General features: G+C 46.2%; 1 protein-coding gene across 4 annotated transcripts; it reads right to left on the reverse strand.

The window, feature by feature from the left end:
• Nucleotides 1-3,106: 3,106 nt before the first annotated feature.
• Nucleotides 3,107-17,702, reverse strand: FCGR2B (Fc gamma receptor IIb). 4 transcript variants are annotated; one of them, XM_054487131.1, is made up of 8 exons: nt 17,492-17,702; nt 10,590-10,610; nt 9,211-9,468; nt 7,625-7,879; nt 6,781-6,894; nt 5,535-5,591; nt 3,476-3,513; nt 3,107-3,365 (listed from the first exon to the last, which is right to left on the reverse strand). In XM_054487131.1, the coding sequence occupies exons 1-8, from the start codon at nt 17,601-17,603 to the stop codon at nt 3,288-3,290; spliced, it is 933 nt and encodes a 310-aa protein (XP_054343106.1). In that variant the 5' UTR covers nt 17,604-17,702; the 3' UTR covers nt 3,107-3,287. The 4 variants fall into 4 exon arrangements, with proteins under 4 accessions (XP_054343106.1, XP_054343107.1, XP_054343109.1 ...); XM_054487132.1 differs by having other exon boundaries at nt 9,211-9,465; nt 17,492-17,686; XM_054487134.1 differs by lacking the exon at nt 5,535-5,591 and having other exon boundaries at nt 9,211-9,465; nt 17,492-17,686.
• Nucleotides 17,703-20,055: the final 2,353 nt, after the last annotated feature.

Raw genomic sequence — 20,055 nt, forward strand, 5'->3', positions numbered from 1 at the left:
CAATTACCGGGAGTCCAAGAGATTCCATGTGCAAGCTCCCTAGCATCCTTATAGTTACTGTACCTTATTTGCGCTTTTTGTCTGGATTAAACCACCAAGATCCATGCAAGGAATCTTGGCTATGGGAGAGCTCAAAGCAGAAGTTCTTAGAGGTATTTTTATGCCCCCTCTGGCTATGTAATCAACCCAACTATCTAAATGGCTTATTGAAAAACTATCAGTAAAGAAACTGACCCTGGGGATCAGGAGTCAAGTTTCCGACTTTAGATAGCGTGTCAGGGCCAGGCACAGTGGCTCACACCTGTAATCCCACCACTTTGGGAGGCTAAGTGGGGAGGATTGCCTGAGGCTCACAGTTTGAGATCAGCCTAGACAACATAGCAAAATCCCGTCTCTATAAACTTTTTTTTTTTTTTGAGACCGAGTCTCACTCTGTTCCCCAGGCTGGAGTGCAATGGCATGATCTCGGCTCACTGCAACCTTCGCCTCCCAGGTTCAAGCAATTCTCATGCCTCAGCTTCCCAAGTAACTGAGACTAAACAGTCATGAGCCACCACACCCGGCTAATTTTTGTATTTTCAGTAGAGATGGAGTTTCACCATGTTGGCCAGGCTGGTCTCGAACTCCTGACCTCAAGTGATCCACCCACCTTTGCCTCCCAAAGTACTGGGATTACAGGCATGAGCCACCGCGCCCAGCCAAAAAGTTCCTTCTTTTTTTTTTTTTTTTTTTCTGTTTTTGAGACGGAGTCTCGCTCTGTCGCCCAGGCTGGGGTGTAGTGACGCGATCTTGGCTCACTGCAAGCTCTGCCTCCCGGGTTCACGCCATTCTCCTGCGTCAGCCTCCCGAGTAGCTGGGATACAGGCACCCGCCACCAAGCCCAGATGATTTTTTTTTTTTTTTTGGATTTTTTTTAGTAGAGACGGGGTTTCACCGTGTTAGCCAGGATGGTCTCGATCTCCTGACATCGTGATCCGCCTGCCTCGGCCTCCCAAAGTGCTGGGATTACAGGCGTAAGCCACCATGCCCGGCCAAAAAATTCTTAAAAATTAGCCAGGTGTGGTAGTCCCAGCTACTAGGAAGGCTGAGGTGGGAAGATCACTTGAGCCCAGGAGTTTGAGGCTGCAATGAACTGTGATCCTACCACTGCACTCCAGCCTGGGCTACAACCCTATCTCTTAAAAAAAAAAAAAAAAGAAAAGGGAAGAGGATAGAGGGAACTGATGACAAAATGGAACGTCTACTTTTTACTCCTTATCTTTCTGCATTATTTGGGCTTACATGCTTACAATGACCATACATTTTTGCCTGAGTGTATTTATTAACATGTAAAAATATATGATATGATCCAATTTTTTTTTTTTTTTTGAGACGGAGTTTCACTCTTTTTGCCCAGGCTGAAGTGCAATGGTGCGATCTCGGCTCGTTGCAACCTCTGCTTTCCGGGTTCAAGCGATTCTCCTGTCTCAGCCTCTCAAGTAGCTGGGATCCAATTTTTAAAACACAAATGCACACTGCCACAGACAGGAATGTGGATTGATATCCTTAAATGTTAGCATTAATTATTCCTGGTTTATGGATTTATGGGCGATCTAATTTTTTTGTTTTCCCTATCTGTATCTTAATTTTATAAAAAGAACACATTATTAGTGTAGTGAAATAATTTACATATAAATAAAAGGAAATAAGTTACTACTGTGCAATTTATAAATAAAGGGACATACATTGTATCTACAAAAATGGGCAAAGAATAAATACACAGGAAACTCACAAAAGAGGAAATATAAAAGGCTAATCATAAATTCTCTAAATTCTAAAGCATATAGTTTGGCACAAAGTAAGCCCTTAATAATGCAGTAATTTTAATTATTATCCCTTATTACTAAAACAATAAGTGTGTATGAAATCTGATTGTGGGACCATAAAAAGTGAGTACTTTTTATCCTACCATAAAAAGTGCAACAAATGTTGCACAATGTTACTGCGTTAGAGTCCCAGGAAAATGAAGCCTCTCCAAGGGCACTCACCAAACCCTCAAGGAGACTGCCAGTCATGTTTCTAATCTGCCTGGGATGACTTCTCTGAGAAGGTCACATCCTTCTGGTAACTACATTGGGAGAATAGCAGAGCAGGACATGTCAGCAATCTCCACTCAGGGCTCATCTGAAGTTTGACTTCCTGTGAACTTGTGTTGCAAAACAGTGTTTTATTTGCCATAGGAGGAAAGAGAAGAAGACATGGAAACAAGAATACAAGGTCATTGGCAGAAGAGTACAGTCATGCGTTGTTGAAATATGGGGGTACATTTTGAGAAATGCAGGCAATTTTGTTGTGTGAACATCATAGCAGGTACTTATACAAACCTAAATGGTGTGGCCTACTACACACCTAGGCTGTAGCGTATAGCCTATTGCCCCTAGGCTACAAACCTGTACAGCATGCTACTGTACTGAATACTTTAGGCAATTGTAACACAACGATAAGTACTCATATATCTAAACATAGGAATAGGAAAGGTACAATAGAAATATGGTATTATAATTTTATGGGACCACCATCATATATGCAGTCTGCTGTTGAACTAAACATCATTATGTGGTGCATGACTGTATTCAGTTTTAAGAAAAGGGGCACTCACTCTACATTCTAAATCCCCATCTCTCCTCTCCCCCCCACGTCCTATCCATTCCTGCCTTCCTAAGAGTCTCATCACTGAAGAGAAACAGACCCCAGGCAGTTCAATCTACACTCCAACCAATACAGCCTTGAAAAGGTAAACGGAATGTTGTTTTTATAATGTTTTATTATAAAAGTAATATATGATCTTTATAGAAAAATAAAGAAAATAAAAATCATCAATAATTTTATCACCCAGAAACAATCACTTTTAATGTGCTGGTAGAGGTTAGTCTATTTTAACATTTCTGAAATCATATAGATTTACATGATTGTTCTCATGTAACCTGTAACATAAGCATTTCCCAAGTTGCTATGATCTATTAATAACAGTGGTTTGATTAATTGGATTGGCTGTGTGGATGTGGAACGGAAGAGTCTTGATGTCAAGAAGAGCTGAAGCACGGAAGGTGCAGTCGGTCATTTGGGACCATATTGTCTGTGGCTTTCAGGACAGGGAGCTTCAGGACTCAGGTAGATGACTCTGGAAGAAACCTTCTCTTTTGGAACTGCAGCATCTCCCTGTCCTCCCCAAGGGGAATTTAGGCCAGGAAATACCAGATCTTCCCTCTCTGATTTTCTTCTCAAATCCCAATGCAAGACAATGGAGACTAAATACGGTTCTGGTCATCAGGCTCTTCCAGAGCATCCGGGTGCATGAGAAGTGAATAGGTGATTGTGTTCTCAGCCTAGAGAAGGCAGAAACCAGCAGTGAGGATCCACAGAGAGGGCCTAGGAAAGAAGGCAACAGAAAAGGCAACAGGGGAGAAGGGAGGGGGAGATGGCTGGGATCACTCACCCCAACTTTGTCAGCCTCGTCAGGATTAGTGGGATTGGCTGTGGGAAAAAGAAGAAATATCAGCCAGAGCACTGCTGGTGACGAGGGCCTGCCTGTGCTGATGCTGAGGCTGCAAAACCAACGCTCAAACTAGAGCCAAAGCAAGCACTGCTGACCCTGTCTTGGGCCTCTAGGCCAAGCACTGGGTAAATATGACCTCATTGATCCATGCACAGGGTAGCCCAGCCACAGCCTTCCCCACAGGCCAAGGTGAAAAAGTGGAGCAGTCACTTGAGCTACATTCTTTTCAAGGAATTGCTGAGCTTTCCTAGAAGCAAACCAGGGAGGCTTGGGATCTGAGATATTGGGGAAGAGGTGGGGGAGGGGGGTGTTCAGCATCAGAGTGAAGTAAAGTCCAGATTTTTGCTGGCCACAGACTTCTGGGAGAGAAGGCTGAGGGCCATTTCCACATTGTCTAAATGTAGTGCATCTTTGTTGGAACTTTGAAAAATATGGTACTCCATGGCATTAAAAGGGAAGAGAGAGTGAGTGAGAAAGGGAGGAAGGGAGGGAGGGAAGGAGAAAGGAAGGATGGACTTTGTCTGGTTAGTGTCTGAAACACACTGAATTCCCTCATATTTTGCCATGAACTGACTTAGCCAGTGTGAAAAGCAGCCCCAGTATCTGCAAAGTGGCATTTCTCAGGAAGTCAGGAGACATCTGAGACAATGCATCTAGTCTCTTCTCTCACCCCCTGAACACAGAGAGCCTTTATTGCCATGATGTAAATTCTGCAGTAAGCCACATTCTGAATTCCCATTCTAATACATTCCCCAGGAATCCCAGCAACCCAGCTCTGCCTTTTGGGAAAGGATTTTTTAAAAACCATTTATGCAGCCCCAATGCCTGGCTGCAAAAGTGCCTTGTGAAATGTGCTTATGCCAGTGTAGACAGAACCACACAACAAGACGGATAATCCAGTTGCTTGGACTTTGTTTTTTCCAGATCTGCTTTGGCCCTGGTGTGAACACAGGCCCCTATTCCCCACTGGGCCTGGCCAGCGGACACGTGACCTTGCTGCAAGCACAGCTGAACAAGTGATATTTTGCTCAAGCTCTTAAATCTGTTGGCTCTGCTCTGAATCATACTCCAGCCTTCTGAGTTGGGGTCTTTGACAGCCTCTTTTTTCTGCCTGTTCTTACTGTCATGGAAACCCCCGGAGAAAGCCCTGGTTTCCTTTGTGCTCTGACTTTAACTACAGTCTGGAAGTTGCCTGGCATCCTCCTGGAAGTTCCTTTACACACTCCCACCTGGGCCAGGGCTTGGGTGACCCTTGGCTCTCGGAATGTCAAATCTAGAAGGCCTGAGAGGTCACCCCGGCCACCCACTCATTTCCTCAGTGAGGAGACTGAACCCCATCAGGGAGACTGACTTGCTCAAGGCTCCACTGTGTGATGGGGGCAGAACCAGGCTAAAATTCAGTCAACCTTGAGTGCGTGGGCATCAGAACTGAGCTTTGCCCACAGAGTAGAGCCCACTAGTGCCCCTAGTCCCCCAGAATTTTCTCAAGCCCAAACCTCCTCTTAGTGTTCCACAGACAGCTGAGCCTGGCCACTCCACCCCATCCCTCCACAGAGGCAGATTCCTCAGCAAATCGAGGGGTTTCCAGGCCTCCTCCTCCTTTTCCCTTAGACTCCTGCCTCCCGTATCTGATTGGCCTCAGTCTTACAGCCGCTAGCCCTATCCTTTGCCAGCTCTGCCAAAGCTCCACAGAAAGACCAAAGTATCTCTGATTTCCTGCTCTGGAAGTATCACCAGATTCCTGGTACCAGAAATTCAGACACAGCCCTCTCCTCTATATCTGGGACTGGTGTTTCTCTTCTCATCTCCAGAGAGGTCATCTTTAGGCCCAGGAGTTAGACTCAGAGCTGACCAAGCGATTTGAGCCCCGGCCATCCCCCCATCGCTGCTCCCTCCCTGGCTCCCAGCTGAACTCGCACAAGCCCCTTCTCGCTGGCTCCGGTCCAGCCGGCAGCCCTGGTGAGCCATCACTGAATCCCTGAGACAACCCTTTACTCACCTGGTTTCTCAGGGAGGGTCTCTCCCATTTCCCTGCACTCAGGGTTTCCTGGGAGAGCTGGGAGGGGCACACAGGAGGTTAGTAGGATTAGGCGGTGGGGCCTGAGAACTCAGGACCAAGGACCAGGGCCAGGATTGGATGGGACCAGCTCAGGCCTTCCCTCTGGCAGACGTTTCCTGTCCTCCCACCCCCAGTTCCCCTGCTCAGGGGCTGCTCCCGCCTGGAAAAGGGCTAGTCCAGAGGCAGAATTCAGCTCACCCATGGGGATGCCCAGAAGTGTCAGAAAGGCCACTCCATGGCATCTGTCTGAGGCTTGCTCTGCCTTTTAAAAACACCCCTGTGTCTCAGTCTCTCTCTCTCTCTGTTTCTCTGTATTTACTTATCATCAGTAACTGAGGTCCTGGCTATGAACCAATTGCAAAGTGCTTTGTGAGGTGTTAGTGGGATTATTTCTCTTTCTCAGAGGCTTGCAGTATCCTCTCTACTCCCCCTTCGACACCCATATGAGCCCCACCCAGCTTCAATCCCTGCCTTGACCCAGTGCCTGGGGAGTCCTCCTTCCCTAGCTAAGCGCTGCCCTCACACACCACCTCCTCCAGAATGGCAACAGCCCTGTTTGTGTGCTGTAACTGCCTACCAGGCACTGGTGTAAGAGTGTCAGCCTCTTTCATCCCCATGGCAACCCTGTGAGGTAAGTCCTATTAGTGTCCCCATTTTCCACATGAGACAGCTGAGGCAGAGAGAGGTGGAGTGACTCACTTGGGTCATATAGTTGGTATGCTGTAGAACTAGATTTGAACCCAGGCAGTCCGGCCCCACTATGTGCACTCCATCACTACACTACACTGCTCTCCCTGAGACCTTCTCCAACTGCCTCAGCCCTTGTTGGGCTATGGAGCCTCCTCTGTACTTCTATCCTAAGCTTTTCCTGTCCTTATCATTGCTCTTATCCCATCTTATTATAATGACCCTGTCTTCCTCACAATGCTGAGAACTCCCCAAGTGCAGGGACTGGACTTCATCTTGGCATCACCCACCATGTCTCACGCATTGGCTGACACATAAGCTAGTTTGTTCAAGTCTTGTCAAATGAATGATCTAATAAATGAACGAATGAATATAATACAATACGGGCCTAGATTTGAATGTCTATCTAGCCCAAAGAGAGGGATTCTGGCAATGTCTGGGGTTAGGGCCTGGGCCAAGTGGAAACTTATAACAAAAGGGACTGGGAGGAGCTACAAACCTGAAATCCGCTTTTTCCTGCAGTAGATCATGGCCACTACAGCAGCAACAATGGCCGCTACAGCAATCCCAGTGACCACAGCCACAATGATCCCCATCGGTGAAGAGCTGGGCGCTAGGGAAGACAGACATCAGGACAGGCAGTACTCTCCTTGTCCCACCTCCCCCCCATCCAATGCTATGTCCTAGTGCTTGTCACCCGAAGCTCTTCTGTGTCTGAGTCACTCATTTCTGCAGCACTCACTACATCCCCAGCCTCATCTGCACAGGGTTTCTGTGGCTGGACTTATGCCTCCTGCCTACCAAGGTTTCTCCACCAAACTAATAAAGGCACATTGGTGAGCAGGCAGGAGCAGAGGGAAGGGCTCCCCTTAGCCCTCAGGGGCAGTGGGAAGGGTAGGCCCAAAGCCTCGCATAGCTGGAGGCATCATTACTCTATGGAGCACAGCCTTGAACAGTCCATGACGTGCCAGGCTTTCTGGAGTGAATGGCTATAACATGAGCCATGAGAAGAAACAAAGCAAACCTCAGTTCTTAGGAATGCCCAGGAGCTTAGGGAACCTCTGCACCAACGAGGGAGCTCTGCTTCGCTGCCGTCCTTAGTCTGGGGCCTGCATTTCAAAGTGGAACAACAGCCTGACTACCTAGCACCTGAGGGCTCCAAGCTCTGGCCCCTACTCCTGCTCATTGGTCAATACTTAGCCAGGCCTCCACACCACTCCTCTTTGCTCCAGTGCCCAATTTTGCGCTGTGGCCTTTCTCAGACCTCCATGTAGGCCCATGTGACCTCAGCCCTTGTCCATCCCCTCTTCTCCCCTCCCTACATCTTGGCAGACCCCCCATACCTTGGACAGTGATGGTCACAGGCTTGGATGAGTACAGCGTGTAGCCTATGTTTCCTGTGCAGTGGTAATCACCACTGTGACTGTGGTTTGCTTGTGGGATGGAGAAGTTGGGATCCGAACGGGAAAATTTCTTGGATTTTCCATTCTGGAAGAATGTGACCTTGACCAGAGGCTTGTCCTTCCAGCTGTGGCACCTCAGCACGATGGTTTCTCCCTCTTGGAACTCCAGGTGAGGGGTCTGGAGCACCAGCCACTCTGAAAGACACAAAAAACCCCAGAGGACCCGGGAGGTCTTGGCTCAGGTCTGAGATCCAGATCTTCCTTACTGGTGGGACATGATGTGCAGAGGGAACAGCTTAGGTCTGAAATCAGACAGTCCTGGACTCTAATGCTGGCTCTGTCATTTATGAACTCTTGGGCAAATAATTTAAGTCTTCTGAGACTCAGTTTCCTCATTTGTGAAAATGAGCATGATAATGTCATGTATCTACAATAGCCCCTAGCACATAATAGGTGTTCAGGATACACTCATCTCCTCCTTCTCCCAGGAAGGCAGCTGCAGCCTTTTCCTGCCTGACAGGCCTCTGCAGGAAGAACACAAGAGACCCTAAGATGCCATCTCTTCCATGTCGAGGCGAGAGGGAGGAATCCAGTCTGACCGAGGAGTCTGCATATGATAAGGACATATGCATTTGTGGACAGTAGAAAGTCATGAATGTGCAACAAATGTTACCTGATGAATGCTACTTAATAAATTTACTTTGGGAATGTTAATAAATGTGGAGCTTCTTTCCAGCAGGGTCTAAAGGCAGCAGTGTCACCAGTGGGTCATTCGTTTGCTGTGTACTTTTGAGGAAAATTTTCTATTCAGGTGAAGGGAGGGGACTAAGTGAAAAGCCACAAGGACAATGTTCATCACAATCTCATTGTAACTTTGCTTTACAGAGAGCCACCTTTCAATGGGAGCTTTTTGTAAGATCATCAACCTCTCCAGCAAAATATTTATTAAGCTCTGCCCAGTTTCAGATGCTGGAAATACAAAGGTGGATAAGACATGACTTTCATCTCAGGTTTCCCACAGGCTGGTGGAAGAGAAAAACAGAGAAGAGCACCTAGCACAGTGAGAACGTGGAGAAGGGGCATGGAGGGCGGGGTGGGGGCAGGGAAACACTGATTCTCACCAGAAGCCTCTGAGGGAGGCGTTAGTGCCCCATGGAGCAGGTAAGGAAATGGAAACTCGAGGGTTAAATGAATTCATCATGTTGTATAGTGAGTCATTTCCAGGGCTAGGATTCGGTTGTAGTCTGTGCTTTTCAATTCTGCCATTAAAATGGAAATGGGTTTTATGCAGTAGGGATTTCATTCTGCTTCTCTCACACTTGGCTGCCCGTTTTTGGCCTTGTAACCTTCTTCTGTTCAATCAGGACTGAGGCAAAAACAACCACTGATATGTGCTGAGGCAACTCACAGCCATATCATACTTCCCAGTAAGCAGGCCACCCCCCTTTCCTGCAAACCTCTGCCTGAAAGCAGATTTCATTCGTCCTGGCCCTCCCAGGTCCACCCTGGGGCCTTCCTCCACTGACCAGAAAGCACAGTCAGATGCACAGGGTCGCTGAGGCTGGTCTGGCCAGTCTGGCACGTGTACTCCCCACTGTCATTGTTGTTGGCCTTGAACCTGTAGCTGGGCTGCGTGTGGGTGAGGATGAGATTCCCATTGTGGAACCACCGAGTGGAGTCGCTCTCAGGGCTGTGAGCCCCCCGGCATGTCAGAGTCACAGAGTCCTCCTGGAGCACGTTGATCCACTGGGGTTCGAGTTTCAGCACAGCCTTTGGGGGAGCTGCTGAGGGGCAGAGAGAAGAGGTAGCGTGAGGAAGAGGAAGCCCAAGAGCCTGAGCAGGCCCTGAATCTCAGACAAAGAAGCACTGTAGGCCTAATGGGGGCACCAAAAGCTGAGCCAGGCCCAGAATGGTTCTGCAACTGAAGGCAGTTGCTTTTGCTCATACATCCCACCACAAGGGCCCCAGGGAGCCCAGGACTCAGACAGGGCAACAGGGAAGAAGGAGGGAGCAGGCAAGAGAAACACCCTAGAAATACATATACTTTACCAGAGATATCTTCACCAGTTCCTTCTCTCTCTCCCCACCAACCTCTCCCCACCACCACAGACACACAGACACCCCATACATACATACTCTTTTGAGACTAACTTTTCTCCCCGATAAACAAAAGGCATTTGGACACTAGTGGATAAATTTCCCCTGGGGCTGGCTGAAGATAAGTGGGGGCTCTGGTGGAGATGGCAGGCATGGGAGTCGGATATCAGGTTTCCGTTCTGACCTAATGTCATTCTGTATACTTTAAAAACGAGGTCAAGATGGCCCGTCCTCACACCCAAGCATAGACGAGCCTCTCTGGCCTCAGAAGGATACAGAGAGAGGGAGAAAAGCTGGAGGGCCAGTCCTGGAGCGGTGGAGGCTGAGTGGCACAAACACAGAAGTGCCCAGCAAAGTGTAGCCAGAGGTATGCAGAGACCACTCTGTCAGGGAACAGGCCTTGGAGCTCTCAGAAACATGCACAGTCAAGGATTTAGCAACACAGGGGGACAACATATGCGGGCCATGTGGTTTTGCATGTGCCTGAATTTTATTTGGAGAGAGGAAGCCCTTGGTTTTATTTGGACAGCAGAAGGCAGTTGAGAGAGAGGTCAGAGTTCTCATTTTCTGTGACAGCTCCCCCATTTGAACACCGTGGCTGCCTGCCACTTGCCTCCATGGAAGGAGGAAAAGGAAGGAGGAGAGTGGAAGAGGGAGCAGGGGATCTTTCGGGAGCAATTACTCTTTCCTGGCCCTGACTTGGTACTGGGCTCAGTTGCTGGTGCATTTAGAGCACCTCCAGACAGGGCACTGGGAGGAGAGGAAAAGGGGATCCGAGGGAAGGAAAGGCTGTGGGTGGAGTACTTACCAGGTGTCCCAGCAACAGGAGCTGTAAGACAGAAAGCAAAGATCAGCCCACAGTGCCACAGTGGAGTGTCTGAACTGACACCTGCCCACTTTGGCCCAGAGACTGCCCAGGCCCAGAGCGCCCTTCACCTACAGCACAGCCCTCATGGCCATATCACCTGGGACTGCCTGGATGAGCTGCACTTTTAAAAGGACTGAGAACTCCCAGTAACATACAAAAATGAAATAAAATTATATAACACCCTCTTCTACCTGTTTTGTGACATTTTCCTTTGGCTTACCCCTCTTGACTGATTAAAATAAATATGCCTCTGGAAAGAGGTCTCTGTTGGGCTTTACATATGATTTATGCATCAGTATAAATAATTTTGCCAGAGTTTATCCTGAGAGCAAGATTTGTTCTTTTGTTGGGAGGGGGTAGAAATTGCACAGGTAATCCATGATCACTACAGAAAAATAGAAAATACACAGGAGCAAAATATTATCACCTTGGCATACATCCTGTTGGATTTTTTTCTGTGATCACACACACACGCTGTTCACATACAGACATACATAAGTGTAAATGAGAATATACTCTAAAAATTGTTCTTTAACCTGATTTTTCACTGAGCAATGCAAGTTCTAGTAGATGAATCTGTTTCTATGTTGTCATTTTATTTTAGTTTATTTTATTTTGTTGGGGGACAGGGTCTCACTCTGTCACCCAGGCTGGAGTGCAATGACGTGATCTTGGCTCACTGCAACCTCCGCCTCCCGGGTTCAAATAATTCACCTGCCTCAGCCTCCCAAGAGCTGGGATTACAGGCCTGTGCCACCACACCCAGCTAAGTTTTGTATTTTTAGTAGAGAAGGGGTTTCACCATGTTGGCCAGGCTGGTCTCGAACTCCTGAACTCAAGTGATCTACCCACCTCAGCCTTCCAAAATTCTGGGATTACAGGTGTGAGCCACTGTTCCCTGCCCATGTTGTCGTTTTAAATGGCTACACTATATCCCACTATTTGGATGTCCTGTGATTTATTTAACAACTCTTTTGCTTGGCATTTAGGTCTTCCAGGTTTTTACTATTAGAAATATCTGATAAAAGGAGGAAGAGACTGCAAAAGGGCACTAGATCTGTGACTTTATGCAGGGGTAGGGGGATGCCACTGGGTTAAGAAAAGAGCTTCCATAGTGGAGGCAAAGTGTGGGCTAGGGTGGATAAAGATTTGTGGGTGCTATTTTTGGGTTAAGAAGCAAAGCTGGGTCCTTAGGTGAATCAGAGCTGTGTGTGTGTGTGTGTGTGTGTGTGTGTGTGTGTCCATCTGTCCATGTGTGAGGGTTTTCTCTTGCATCTGGGCTGAGAGAAAGTCAAGAAGCTTCCAAGTGCATGTATATTTTCAGGGACAAAAGTATGGAAGGAAATGGAATCAGAACCAAGAGGTGAAAAGGGGGCAATGTGGAGAAAGCGTTGGCTTCAAAGTTTACAGAACTGGATTCTGGTCCCGATGCTCCAATATCTCGAAATATACACTTGGACCAATCACTTCCTTCCTTTGCATCCAACATTAATCAACAAACCTGCATTGGCTTCCTACTGCCCTGCAATGCATGCTGAGTTCACCTAAGGGAAAAGAATGTAAGTCCCTACTTCCACTGAGGACAAGAATCTAACGGTGGAGATAAGCACATGTGTAATCTGATGTAAAAGAGATGACATTAGAGGAATATGGATAACATGCTATGGAGGTTCAGAGAAAGAAAAGATCCCAGGGCTCTGTGTTTGGGAGGGTTTGGGGTTCATAAGGAGGGGAATCCCATGGAGAAGATGGGACCTTCCAGGTTCATCAAGGACCTTCCAGGACTGATAGGATTTTGGCTGAGAGGGAAGAGGTATTCCATGGGAAGGAGCAGCAAGTACTTGGCAACATTCCCAGCAAGTTGCAGCCCAACTTCTACTTGATTTCTGGTCTTTCCTCAAGCACTTCCAATAATGAGGGACAAAGCAGGAAAGCAAGGTAGAAGTCATACTCTGGAGGGCTTCTAGTGCCAGGTGGTGTGGCAGTGGGGGAAAGCACATACTGAGTTTAAATGCTGACTCCGCTACTGCTAAGTGACCTTTCACAAATTACTTAGCTTTTCTCTGCTTCAGTTTCCTTGCTTGTAAATGAAGATAATGACAGCAGTATCTACCTCATAGGGTTGTTGTTAGGATTAAATGAGATAATCCAGAGAAGGCATTTAGTGTGCTACATGACACATAGTGAATTTCAAATAAATTTAAGTTTTTTTTTATAAGTTCGCTCCTTGGTTCAGTACACAGTGGGAAGTCACTTAGAATTTTAAAATTGGGGCTGAAAGTGCAGTGTCAAATAGATTGGAACAGAGCAAATGCCAAAGAGCTTAATTAAGAAAGAAACTAATTGTGATGGAAGAATGAGATCAGAGAAAAAGAAAAAGAAAAAAAAAAAAGAGATGACTGCAGTGATCCAGAATATGTGGATAACCCATCAAACACCTGGCCTCTTCATTCCTTGAACTGCTCATCATTAGTAAACTTTCTTTCTTTGGAGATGAACTTTCTCTGCTCAAGTACAGCCCCCAGAATAATCTTTGACCTTGTCAAGAACCCCAAAGCATCCATCTTACCACTGTCTATCCTTGAGCACATGTTTGCCTTTACCTCCCACCCACCCCCATCTAGCTTGAATTCAATGAGGTATCATTATAATTACCTCCTTGCAAATCCCCTTAACTTCGTTGCCTTTCTCTATCTTTACCAAATGCACCTGTATTCTCCATGCCTTTACTTGCTCAGCTGCGTGTTACTGAAATTACCACACAAGAAGGCAAACTGTTGACGCAGTAAATGTGCGATCACTGCATTCAAAAGGACACTGAACTGTCATTGTGGCACTTTTTTCCAAGAAATTTGCTCTGCTACTCTGAGTAGTGACACTCATCTTTTCCTCATTCCCCAAGCTTTCTCATCCCACCCTCTGCCTCCAGTCCTCTCTCATTTTTAGCTGATGCCTTTCCTCATATTTCACAGAGAAAACAAAAGAGGTTACACAGAAGATCTCATATCATCCCCCGACTAGATCTACCAGTCTATCTGCATCTCTACCTGTCTTCTCCTTCCTTGCATTTCACTGGAGAAAGCATCTCTCCTCCTATCTATGGTCAGTCTCAAAGCGAGTACTCTGGATCCCATTCCCTTTAATCCTCTCAAGGATTTTCCTTTCTGTTATTCACTTTCTCTTCTGCATCACCAGTTTCTCTCTTAGCTGGATCTTCCCATCAATGGTAAATTTATTTCAGTATCTTTCATTAAAAACAAAAAACAAAAAAAACTTTTCCTTAACACCACATATAATTCCAGCTACTGTCCCATTTCTCGTGGTTTTTGTTGTTGTTGTTGTTTGTTTCACCCAGGCTGGAGTGCAGCGGCACCATCTCAGTGCACTACAACCTCCGCCTCCCAGATTCAAGCAATTATCCTGCCTCAGCTTCCCAAGCAGCTGGGATTACAGGCTTGCCCAACCACCTCCGGCTAATTTTTGTATTTTTAGTAGAGATGGTGTTTCACCCTGTTGGCCAAGCTGGTCTTGAATTCCTGACCTTAAGTGATGCAGCCACCTCGGCCTCTCCAAGTGTTGGGATTACAGGCGTGAGCCACCGTGCCTGGCCTGTCTCGTCCCTTTCAAAACTAAATTTCTCCATTGTTTTTCTTACATAGGCTGTCCTCATTTTTTCTCCTCTCATTCACTGTCTAATTCTCTGCAATTTGGACTCCGCCCTCAGCAGTCCACTAAAACTTTTCTTGTCAAAATCACCAATGGCTTCATGTTGTCATATCAAGTGGACACATTCTGTTTCTCTCCGTCTTCCCCATGTCAATATGTATCTTCGTTATCCACCCAGCTACATAGGCCAGAAACCTGCAAGCCATCTTTTAACTTCTCTGTCTCCCAAAATCCAGCCCCTTCCACACCAGGAAGTCTTGTTGATCCTGCTTCCAACTTAGATCTTGAACCCACTAACTTCTCTTCATCCCCTTTATAGACACTACTCAGTTTAGGTCACCATCAGCTTTTTCCCATATCTTAATTTGTCCCCTCACTTCTTATGGTCACCCTACAATCCATTTTCCACAAAGAAGCTAGTTCCTTAAAAAAAAAAAAACAAAAAAACAAAATCAGATGATGTCACTCCCCTGCTTACAAGCCTTCAGTTGCCTTTCTTTGGTCTTAAAATAAAATGGAAATGGTCTACAAGCCCTACCAAATTGGGTCCGTGCTTACTTCTCCAGCCTCAGCTCAGATCCCTCTTCGCCTACTGATTGAGCTTCATTAACACTGGCCTTCCTGGCATTCTTCAAATTTGGGGATTTTCTGTAGGCCAATCCCTCTACCCTGAAATGCATCCTTGATCACCAAATGGCTGAATCCTTACCATGTTGAAAGTCTCAGCTGAAATGTCACTCCCTCAGAAAACTCTTTACATAACATCCTGTTTAAAGTAGGCTGCTCTCTTCTCTTCCCCACAACTAATCTTATCACAATACCCTGTTTACATCTTCATAGCCCTTTTCCATTTGTACTTATGCCTTCTTGTTTGTTTACTTACCGTTTATATCCCTCAGTAGAATATAAATTCAAAGAGAGCAGTAGCCGTATTAATTTTATGTGCCATTGCTCTGGAAATCATTCACTGGTTGAATCTAGGTAGGAGATAAGAGAGCCCAAAGTTGTACTGACAATAGGAGGTGAAGAAGAGGAAACAGATGCAGAAGAAATTTAAGTGGCAGAGAGAAGTTGGCATTTAATAGACTGTGGGGGTGATTTAAGTTGGATAACTAGGAAAAGGGTGGCTGTGCTTACACAAATACAAATGTTAGGAGGAAGAGAACATTTGTAAGGAGGAGATGATAGGTTGGATTTTGAATATGCTTTGTTTTCGAGCTGGAGAATCGTTTTAGAGGTGTCCAACCAGCAATGGAAATATAAAATTATACTTGACAGAAGCAAGCAAGAGAAATAGGTTTAGGGGTTATTGACATAGAAGCGGTAGCTAAAAACCTGAGTATGTAGGATTGGCAAGGGGGACGGTGTAGTGGGAGAGAGGGTAAAAAAAGAAGAAGAGCAAGAGGGAGAGAAAAAAAGGAAAAGATGAGGAAAGGAGAGAGAAGTCACCAATTATGTATCCATTCCACAGTTAATAAATAGTAGTAAATACCAAATATGCTCCCACCCGGTGTACTTATTGCTTCACAATAAGTTCATTGACCTCGTATTTCCGGTCAGGAAGGCTGTCAGTCATGTTCACTGATAAGTCTCCAAGTCCTAGAACAGTGCCTGCCCATAGAATTTGGAGAGTCAGCAGGAGCAAAGGTGGTAAAAACAGAAAGTGCAGTGTACATACTGCCTGGCTGTAGAAGAAGATTCATTTGGCGTGCAATGGGGAACACGGTTAGCAGGGCAGAATTAGAGTTTTTGCAGTAGGCAATGGAGCAGCATGGAAGGCATTTATTAAATGCACTGACACAGCCATAGCTGGACCTGAAGATGCCGTGGCCTTGGTGGGCAGCATGGATGCAGGGGAGGGGAGACAGGAGCAATCAAACCCCATCAGAGAGTGCTATAAAAATTGAGTTATCAAGTGATGAAGACCTAAATGTGGCAGCCCCAATAAGAATGGAAAAAATGGGGTAAATCTTTGATGACTTAGCAAAAGGCAAATGGGAGAAAATACCAAAGATCTTTCCCAGGAGTCTTGCCCAGGTGACTGGCACATTGGTAGCCCTAGCAGCAGAGATAGAGAAGCACATCACCTCTCTAGGCCTGAACTTCTCCACATGACAAATGAGGTAGTTCACTTTACTTTCTCTTCTACTTTAATCCATTCCATCCTATTAATGGGGGAATACTCTGTCTTCCTTACCTCTTCCTCCTGTAGCCCAGTATCATCCTGCATTGACAGCCAAGAGCCGAGGGCCCCCAGAGCTGATCACATTTCACTAGTAATCACATCACACAACTTGGATGAGTGGCAATATGCTTTCCTCTAGAATGTGAGGGTTGAAGCCCCAGAAATTGAGCTTAGAGAGATAGTCCTGGCAGTAAGTCTCCCCTACTTGGCCTCCCCTAGGCTTTTCAAACCACTCAGCATAATTAGTCACTGTCCCCTGTCCAACAGCTGAGAACATGGTTAGAAAAGCCCTCCATTTTGGCCTAAGACCCTGGCTTTCTTGCTGATCAGATCCAGTACCTCCCCATCATGGTCTGTGTAGTAAAAAGAAGCATGCATGATTTCTCTGGTCCCACAACAGATGACTCCAGACTTACCCAGGTTTGTGTATTCTCATAGCCCCTGTTCCCTGGATAACCCAGATCTCCCTATGCTTCTGCCCAGGGGAATATTCTTACACATGAAGACAACAGGCTTCTGCTACATGAAGTGGTTGCGGGGGCACAGAGAATGGCCACTGTCACCTCCTCCCAAAAATGCATCTTACAACTTCCTCCCTACCCCTTACCCAAGGCAGCACTGGCCCTCCTGCCTAAGATTTGGTCTTTTGTGAAACATAAATTTCAAAGAAGGCAAACACTCTGGCCATTCATTTATCATTCAAGTATAGGTTACTAGACTTTTCTTAGAGCGAGTTCTGATGTGGAAAGCAACAGAACATCAAGAGTCTGGGTGTTCAGTGAGATTGGGTAAAAGATACTGAAAAAATCCTGAACTCTGCCACATTGGATGACTTTCCAAAGCCAGCAGTCATCAGGGTTTCATCTTCACCAGCCTGCCTTCCCTCCCCTGGGTGTCCTGACGGGCTTCCCATGCCACCCCTCATCCTTGTCCAGGGTTATCCCCAACTGAGGTTCCCATTCCTCTCTCCCTCCTGGGGGCCCTGACTCACCCAGGAATAGCACAGCTGTCCACAGAAGCATATGGCCCCAAGGCTGGGGGGACTTGCAGTCAGCCCAGTCACTCTCAGTGGCAAGGACAGGTAAGAATGATAGGATTCCCATCACTCCCTGGAGCGAGCTGGCGCCCAGAGCACAGCAGTCACAGCCTTCTCTCAAAGCTTGGCGGATTCTACCCTAGAGGGCAAACAAATTCTGGAGTCTGAAAGGGGAAGTGAAAAAGAAATGTTCTGTTTTATCACAGGCTCCTCCCTTTCCACCCTCTTTCCTCTCAGTCGTTCCCTCCTAGAAGATTCAGAGCTTCCCAGAATAAATCCGGTGTAGCCCATGTTCAAATTCACAGAAATTTTAGAAACTAGGGAAACAACTCCCTTCTTCTTCCTCTGAGGCCACAGCTGGCCTGGGCCTCTGGGAGAAAGAGGGAAATGGCCACCAAAACTCAGCTCAGAACCTCCTGTTTCAGTCTCTATCCTCCTGAGAAAGGGTGACGGAGGACAGCGTGCACCAGCAATCTTCTAGTACTTCTCCTTCCGTTTGGAGACCCAGGCCCTGGAATCTGGACTCCTCCTGAAATTGAGCATGGGGACTCCAGGCCACCTACCATCATTTAATTTTCTCTATTGTCATAATCCCAGACTCACTGTTGAGTTGTGGAACAAGGACAAAGAGGTATGTCAGGACGGCAATAGAATGACCACACTCATCCTCATTATTCCCCTGCCCTCATTCATTCTTTTTCTTATTCATTCTTCCATTTAATGAATATCCCAATAAGTATCTATTGAGTGCCAATCTGTGCCCTGGTTTTGTATCTTGGTCATTTTTGCCACCCTCATTTCCATCCCTGTTCTCACTGCAATGGCATGGTGAAAGAGCATGGGCTTTGGAGCTGTGTTAGGTTTCGGTTTGAGTGCCAGGTGGCTTCTCAGAGTGCCAGGTTCCAATCTGTAAACGTGAAGATTATTGTGCCTACCATTTAAGCACAGTTTCTCAGCCTCAGCACTATGGACATTTTGGGCCAAATTATTCTTGTTGTGAGGACCTTCCCTGAGCATTGTAGGATGTTCCGCAGCACTCCTGGGCTCTACCTGTTAGATGCCAGTGGCACCCCCAGTTGTGAAAACAAATATGCCCCCAGATGTTAGCAAGTGTTCCCCAGGGGACGAATCACCCCTGGCTGAGACCCACAGTACTACAGGTTTTTGGAAAGTAAAAGAGAGTATGAGGGTTAGCAAAGTGCTTGGTACATCGTGAGTGTCTGGTGAATGCTAGTTCTCTTTTCTTGCGTTCTGTCATCATCCTTATTACCATTTGTTCACCCTCAACATCTCCAAAACATGAGTTTCTCTGGAATCTCTCCTGGGGCCCCTTTCTGGGGACTCTTTCCCAAATGCCTTCTCAGGAAGCAGGCTGTAATACTTTAATACTTAAGGAAATGACACTGTAAAACCTTGTTATCACACTCTGTGGTCTTCAGAAACCTTCAACAGCCCCACCCACTCTGATGCATGCTTTTACTTCTGCCCCCGTTCTACCCCCAAATCCGTCTCCAGCTCTTATCTAATTTTTAGGTTAAAAATTAGTTTTTTTTTTAACTGGCGATGAGATAACAATGAGCTGGCATCAATACTTTATAAATATCATTAGAAACAAAGGCATACAATATATAGGTAACACACTAAGAAACCAAAATTAATAGTTACTATGTAAGCATATGAATCCTTACTGTAAAACGAAGGGTATCTGAGACTGGTTGCAATTAATTTAGGAGTTTATTTTGCCAAGGTTAAGGACATGCCTGGAAGAAAAAAACATGGAATCGCAGAAACAGTAAGTGGTCTGTGACTTTCTCCAAAGATGAATTTGAGGGTTTCAATATTTAGAGGAAAAGCCGGCCGGAGGGGAAAGAGGAAGAGTATGGTAATCTACACGTTGTAAGGGAAAAGTAGCAGGTAGGGGAATAGTCAATTATGTATTGTCTTGCTCTCGGTAAATTGGCACTTCATGTAAGATAAGGCAGAAACGAGTAACCTGCGGAGTTTTCTCTTTCTTTCTTTCTTTCTTTCTTTGTTTCTTTCTTTCTTGCCAGAGTCTCGCTCTGTCGCCCAGGCGGAAGTGCAGAGGTGCAACCTCGGTTCACTGCAACCTCCACCTCCTGGGTTCAAGCGATTCTCCTGCTTCCTCCTCCCAAGTAGCTGGAATTACAAGCATCTGCCACCACGCCCTGTTAATTTCTATTTTTTTTTTTTTTTTTTTTGTATTTTTAGTAGAACTGAGGTTTTGCCATGTTGGACAGCCTGGTCTTGAACTCCTGACCTTGAGTGATCCACCCACCTTGGCCTCCCAAAGCGCTGGAATTACAAGCATGAGCCACCACACCTGGCCATCTACGGAGATTTTTAATCTTTTATCTGTAGCTATCTGCTTAGGATCGAATGGAAAGTCAGTTTCTTGCATGACTCAGCTTTCAGTTTAATTTTTTTTTTCTTTTGGCACAGTGAACTGCAGTCCTGAGTTTTTATTTTCCTTTCACATTATTACTATGGAGGAGGTACTA

The sequence above is a fragment of the Pongo pygmaeus genome, chromosome 1, assembly GCF_028885625.2.
Source record: "Pongo pygmaeus isolate AG05252 chromosome 1, NHGRI_mPonPyg2-v2.0_pri, whole genome shotgun sequence".
Classification (NCBI taxonomy): domain Eukaryota; kingdom Metazoa; phylum Chordata; class Mammalia; order Primates; family Hominidae; genus Pongo; species Pongo pygmaeus.